The sequence below is a fragment of the Brachyistius frenatus genome, unplaced genomic scaffold (assembly GCF_029030835.1).
Source record: "Brachyistius frenatus isolate BFR_SWC_R1_liver_20210118 unplaced genomic scaffold, ASM2903083v1 Contig_114, whole genome shotgun sequence".
Classification (NCBI taxonomy): domain Eukaryota; kingdom Metazoa; phylum Chordata; class Actinopteri; family Embiotocidae; genus Brachyistius; species Brachyistius frenatus.
Window position 1 is genome coordinate 158,772 of NW_027210713.1, and position 7,147 is coordinate 165,918.

The window sequence follows — 7,147 nt, forward strand, 5'->3', positions numbered from 1 at the left end:
GCGTCCTCCTCTCCACCACCTTTTCCAGACTGCCCAGATTGCAGCCGATGATGGAGCCGGCCTTCTTAACCAGTTTGTTAAGTCCGTTGGTGTCTCCGGCTCCAATGCTGCTCCCCCAGCAGACCACAGCGAAGTACAAAGCACTGGCCACAATACATCTGATGAATTCATTTGGATAAAGTATTTTTATTAACATTTTGCTGCTATTACCTTCGAGCAATGCATTATTGGACATCATTGCACATTATTTTTTACTTAAGTCACTTATTCTGCGATACAAGATCATACACACTTTCAATGTGCAACCACAAATATTTTTTGATAATTGAAAAATTCCATCAAAAATAATCACTTGGAATTTGTTCTAGATTTTCTTCTTAGACAATGATTTATTATTTTTGGCCTTTATGTAGATTGTGTCTGACTGTTATTAAGATGGATCGTACTAACCTCACCCAAAGTCATTGTTTGTAGTGAATAGAAGGTTACAATAACTAGTAGCTTCCCTTTTTGGGAAATTTGACTAAATGAGAATACAATCAGGATGTTAACCCATGATGAAAACAAGTGTTGCACCTTGGTGTACAAGAGTTTTAACATTTAACAGTAATGAACTGCTAAATTATCACCAGGTTAATGCAGCAGATAATAGTTTAATATATATATATATATATATATATATATATATATATATATATATATATATATATATATATATATATATATATATATATACAAATATATATATATATATCGTATCGATATATATATATGTATATATATATATATATATGACAGGAAACAGTTTATATATATATATATATATATATATATACTACATATATATATATCTCGATATATACTTGAAAGCTGTCAATGCTGACAGGAAACACTTTATATATATATATATACATATATATATATATACATACATACACATATATATATATATATATATATATATATAGAGAGAGAGAGTACATTTCCCCGCATTGACAGCTTTCGAGTTTGAGCCTCGTTGGCCACCGTACGAGGTTGTTCGTAGCTGTTGAGCTAAGTTAGTGTGTGAAGGGTTACTGGACGTTCAATTGTTATTTTCTGTTTACACGCCCGGTGGGCTGCAGTTTAACTTGAAGTAAAGACCGTCGCACAGTATTGCCGCTTTCTGTAGGTTTGCCGGAGGAGCACCGGCGATCCGCCACCCGCGGACTTCAGGTCGGACCGCCGTCGATGCTCGTTCCAGCATTATCCGTCTTCGGGCCGCCGAGCTGCGGCTGAAGGTGACCGAGCGTCTCTGTCCGCAGGTGAAGTTAATGAACTGTGTGTTTCGCAGGAGTTTCATTTAATCTGTGAAGAGTCCGGACTCTGAACGGTCAAAGAGCGATGCTGTCAGCGGCGCTCAGGTCGGCGATCACCAGACGTGAGTGTCGAGACGTTGCGCCTGTTTGTTTAGGCTCCAGTCGCTCTGACGTGGTCATTGAGAAACGTGTTAAAAAAAATCATCTTAAATCATGTGAAATAAATAACGTGCCTGATGTTTGGATGTTTGTCACCTCGGACCGGTTTGTAGTTCAAGTCGCTGAACTGAAAGTGTTTGCAGCGGATGTAGGTGAAAGGTCAGCTCCGGTGTTTTTGCTCCAGACCGGCGGAAGATATAAAAGAGGCACATTTCATCTTCTGGGTTTAAATATGTTATTATAATTATATTATAACTGCACTCGTGCTGCAACCGGTCATGACTAGAGATAACGACCAGTTTTTACTCGATTTTATGATTATTAGTGTTTATAAATGAAGGTCGAGGCTGCTAATAACGATTATATTCATTATGGATTAACCGTTTGGTCTCTAAAACAATACAAATACCGACCGATGCTTCCTTAAAGTCTAAAGTATGTTTACTTTGTCCCAACAAACAGTCCACAACCGGAAGATCTGCAGTTTATTATCATGTAGGACTAAAAAAAAAAAAAAAACGAACATTTAAGAAGCTGATATTTAACATTTCTTTGCATTTATTTCATTAAATATGACTTAAAGCGATAAATCAATCATTAAAATATAATCCCAAAACGTTGGGACGCGGTGTAAAATGGAAAGAAAAACAGAATGCAAATGATTTACAAATTACATAAACCAACATTTTATTGCATTCAAATGTTGAAACTGAGAAACTTTATTGGTTTATAAAAAAAAAAAAAAAATGTCCTTATTTTGATGCCAGCAACACAATTGGGACAGGGTCAACAAAAGTTGTGTAAAGATTTTTTTTTTTAACACCTGGAAGAACATCTGGCAACTAATTAAGTTAATTTGCAAAAAAAAAAATCAGTAACATGATTGAGTATAAAAAAAAGCCTTTTCGAGAGATCAATTATTTATCAGACTAGTTTGTTTTCTTAAAACATCCCAACTTTCAGGTTTATTTTTCAACTACCAGCTCAAACCCCTTAAAATCAGTTGGTCGAATTCAATCATCATTGAAATCGAGATATTTGGGGATTTTTGTTGGAAAACAGATGGAACTGATTATTCAGTGGAATAAATAATCACGTGTCTGTCTTAGTGAACAACAGCCATGTGAAGCTGTGTTCATCGAGCCGGTCCTCGTTGTTGTTGTTGTTGTTGTTGTTGATGATGCGGATGAACTTGTGAGGTTGTTGGTCCCGTTCTGTCCTCTCAGACGGAGGCGTGCGGTCCGGTCAGGCTGCGGTCAGAGCCATGTCGTCCTCGGGCGGCGCCACCTCTCCCTACACCTTCCTGGCCGTCAGTCGCCCCGCGGAGTCCGTCACGCACGTCGAGCTTCACCGGCCCGAGAAACGCAACGCCATGAACAAAGCTTTCTGGAGGTGGAAGTGACGACACATGCAGTACATTACATACATCGTGGCTGATGGCATATTTAACGTCTTGATTTATCTTTAATGAATCTCTGTGGCTGCTGGATGCTCTCGTTGGATGTCGGGCCTCTGATCTCTGGGTTTCATTTCCATTTCAGAGTTTTGATTTATGAAGAATCCGTTACATCAGATTTTAAAAAGAAAAAATCATATTCCACAAATTAGTTTGGGAGCTTAAATGTGTTTTTACTGTCGTTTCACGCAGGAGATGTTTTAGGCCCAATTCTGCCTGGTTTGACAAACCTGCTCGACTCTTTACTTGGTCATCATAGAAACACGATTAGCTAGAAGTGCACTGAGGTCAACAGTGTGAAAGTGTCTCTGAGTGCTCAGTACCGAGTGCTGCATCAGGTTTGATGTGCAAATGTGGATCCCAGGAGATTATTGGTACGCCTGATATATTTCTATCGTAGTTTTGTCACTACAGAGGCAGAAAGTGGACAAGTACACCTGAACAAATGTGATTAATAGAATAGATATTTTCTCCTCGAATCACAAGAAACATTACAAATATAATTAATATTTATGTTCAAAAGTGAACACCCCTGGAATTTGTAACCGGAGCACTGATGCAGATGTGTTTCAGTTTCCACAACAGTGATGGGAACCTGTTTGTGTCTCAGTGAGATGGTGCAGTGCTTTAATGAGATCGCTGGAGACCCGGACTGCAGAGTGGTGGTGATCTCCGGAGCAGGGAAGATGTTCACAGCTGGTGGGTACCCGACTGTTTCCATTTTTCACGGACATGGTTGCCATCGCGGAGCTGAGTTTCTATGGTGTTGCTGTGTCGTGAGCAGGTATCGACCTGATGGACATGGCCGGCGACATACTCCAGCCGCGAGGCGACGACACGGCCAGAATCTCCTGGAACCTCAAAAAAACCATCGCCAAGTACCAAGAGACGTTCTCCGTCATCGAGAAGGTCGGAGCTGTTTTATCTCGCCAAGTTAACGATGAGATCGGACTACCGGCACACATTCATGACGTGTCCTGTGACAACGAAGAGGGAAATCGTTGTGTTTTTCTTGTAGTGTCCCAAGCCGGTTGTGGTGGCCGTCCATGGAGCCTGTATTGGAGGAGGTAGGACGTCTGTACCTCACTGTTGTATTGTAACCAGACCAGCAGTCCGAATCACAAAGTGAGATGAGTATCCTCCACACGAACATGCTGGGAAACTCTGCGTGAACTGAACCGAGTCCAACTCGCGTTGTGATCCAGGCATCTGGATGAGGAAAATACCGCTGAGGACTTTCAGAAGTATTTATGTTGGTGGTTGTGTAGTCGAAACTAGAGAAAGTGGAGTTCACCGTGGATGTTGCGCTCCTGTGTGCAGGTGTTGACCTGATTACAGCCTGTGACATCCGCCTGTGCAGCCAGGACGCCTGGTTCCAGGTTAAGGTCCGTCCAAACTTTGTTATCCTTCTGAGATGTGAAAACATGGACGAGATATCTGATTTAATCTGCGCCACAACAATTTAACTGAGAAGTTTAGCATGAATGAAACAAGAAGCACTTTGCCTTACCTGGCTGAAGGCAGGAAAATGATATCTCTAAAATATTAAAATTATTTTTATTTATATTTTTTTTTTACATGATTTTAAAACAATATGTTTATATTAAAAAAAAAAAACTTTCTGTAGTAAAAAAAAATGAAACTAAATAGCAGTTTTCATGGACTTGAGCCAGTTCCAGTGTCCCTGTTAGGACGTACCAGCAGGTGGAGCCTCGCGTAGCAGCCACATACAGTCAATGGTACCACCACAGTTTGGGAATCACAGCTTTAACTAACTGATGTAAGCAATGATGTTTTTACTGCCTTTTGTGTTTAAGGCTCTATATAAAACTAATATTTAAAGAAACCTGCGTCGGTTGTGGTCATCAGTCACAATGTGTTTAATCACGAGGACACTAACAGTGATAATAGCCCACAGCAGCGCGTACAGTATTCTGATCTTGCTTTTCAATGTTTATTAGTGTTATTGTACTTTTAATTTAATTCTAATCCCTTTTTCAAGTGTTAGGTTTTAAAGTTGTTTTTGTTTTTTTTAACTGAACTTGCCGCACTTAGTTATTAACTTTGGCTCTTTAGTACGGCGAATTGATGTAATGGTGCTGTGTAGAATCAGCGTCTCTGAGCCCAAGACAAATTACCCCAATAAATTAAAAAAAAAAATTATATTTTAGGAATGTAAAAATGAATCATACATTTAAATATAATAATTTATAGAAAAGACAGATTAGAACAAGAGGACAGTTTCCTGTATGAATATCTGAAGGTTTCCATGGCTGTGATATTGAGTGTCAGATGTGACGTGCAGCGCTGTTGTTTCCTGTGTTTCTGTTTGGCTCGACAGGAAGTTGATATTGGACTCGCAGCAGATGTTGGAACTCTCCAGAGACTTCCCACAGTCATCGGCAGCCGCAGGTAAACTGGCTATTTTAATTTAAACATTTTTTTAATCTACACCTTCTGCTTATTGTGGAAGTCGTAGACTACGTGTAGGATACACGTGTTGTCCTGTGTAAACAATTAAAGCCGCTTAACAACTGAAACTCAACGGTGATTTTTAGGAGGAATAATTAGGACGATACGGTAAACAACATCATTTACATAAAATAGTGACATTATTAAGTGCTTTTATATTCATATGTTAGTATGGTAATTTTTTTTTGTATGTCGTGAGTCCATTATGTTATATTAACTCTTATTTACACCAGCTTAGTGAACGAGCTGGCTCTGACCGCCAGGAAGATGTACGCCGATGAAGCCAAGAGCAGCGGACTTGTCAGGTAAACACGTCCTCTTATCGATGAGTTCGCCCTGAAACTGAAGCAGAGCGCACATCAAATTTTAGGGGAGCAAAAACAAGTTGCGGGGAGCCAAATCCAGTGAGTCTCACAAAGGTGCTGCTCCGTGCACATTCCTGTGCTCTGCACGTTTACATCAACAGAACCGAGAGAGGTAAAAACCCTCTTAACACTAAGTTTAGAGGTTCATAAATAATTGGACAGATACACAAACTAAATCCCGATATGGAATTTTTAGAGTAAAGTCCTTTCTGGTCAGTTACTGCCTGAAGTCTTCGAGCCACAAACACGAGCAGACGGTGTGTATCTTCCTGGTGATGCTTCATTTTTAGTTGATTCTGGCGTGCAGATTGTGTCGTCAACCTCGCCAACCAAATCCCTGCAGCCTCACGTTCTCGACAGCTGCATGTCTCAGTAATTACATGCAGTCAAGTGTTTGTATTGGGTTGTTTTTTTTTAGCCTGCAAAACGTCAGGTGTACTGACTGTTTGAAATCCTCTCCAGCCGAGTGTTTGCAGATAAGGAGGCCTTGATGGCTGGAGCTCTGGAGATGGCCGGGGAGATCGCTGTTCGCAGCCCTGTGGCTGTGCAGGGCACCAAGATAAACCTGGTCTACTCCAGAGACCACAGCGTAGCAGAGGGACTGGACTACATGGTGAGGACACGAGATGGACATGTTGAGAAATGAGCTGACGACAGACAGCTTGAATGTAACCTGGTTACTTGAATGCATGTAAACACTAAAGCTGCTTTTTGAATGCGATTATTAAACAACGCCTTGTGGCTCTTCCTTCAGGCCACGTGGAACATGAGCATGCTTCAGACTGAAGATGTGATGAAATCAGCTCAGGCCTCCATGGAGAAGAAGAGTGCCAAAATGATTGCCTTCTCCAAACTCTAAAAGTTCAGATAAAAACCCACCCCTCCGCTACTGTGGCCTTTTACATGGGAAGGAACCACCTGAGATTGTTTGTGTCTACGCTGCGCTTGTAACGCCAAACAAAAACAAATTATTATTTTTTTGCATTGTGGGACTTTGGGAGTTGAAAATAAAAAGAGTAGATGGTCTTTATTGGGTGGAAACCCTTCTGAAACAGCCTGTGTGGAATCGTGTGTGCAGGTTAACATGTCCTCCATGTTAACATCCTCCGGGTAACGTTGGAGCTCTTTATACTGTAATATCAGAAATAGCAGATTAGTCGGACCTCATGTGAATGTGACATCTGACTGCGCTAACTTCTTGTTCTGTGGAGCTGCTCGTCTGCACTCGTGCTTTATTCTCAGCTCATTGCTTTAAAAATATTAACAGAGAGGTTTGTAACATCTGTAATAAACTTCACGAGTGTTTTCTTAGTAAAGAAAGTCATCTGAATGTTTAATGTGACTGATTGAAACGATAGGTAGCTATTTGCTAAATATTTTTGTATCATCTTGTGACC

At 40.5% G+C, this 7,147-nt stretch overlaps 1 protein-coding gene across 3 annotated transcripts; it reads left to right on the plus strand.

Moving 5' to 3' along the window:
- Positions 1-1,028: 1,028 nt before the first annotated feature.
- Positions 1,029-7,080, plus strand: ech1 (enoyl CoA hydratase 1, peroxisomal). Of its 3 annotated transcripts, XM_069713006.1 has the most exons (11): positions 1,029-1,215; positions 1,334-1,420; positions 2,684-2,849; positions 3,524-3,612; positions 3,698-3,822; positions 3,932-3,980; positions 4,234-4,298; positions 5,255-5,325; positions 5,619-5,690; positions 6,213-6,363; positions 6,505-7,080. In XM_069713006.1, exons 2-11 carry the CDS (start codon positions 1,384-1,386, stop codon positions 6,607-6,609), a joined length of 930 nt encoding a protein of 309 aa, XP_069569107.1. In that variant the 5' UTR covers positions 1,029-1,215; positions 1,334-1,383; the 3' UTR covers positions 6,610-7,080. The 3 variants fall into 3 exon arrangements, with proteins under 3 accessions (XP_069569107.1, XP_069569108.1, XP_069569109.1); XM_069713007.1 differs by lacking the exon at positions 1,334-1,420 and having other exon boundaries at positions 1,029-1,304; XM_069713008.1 differs by lacking the exon at positions 1,334-1,420 and having other exon boundaries at positions 1,029-1,280.
- Positions 7,081-7,147: the final 67 nt, after the last annotated feature.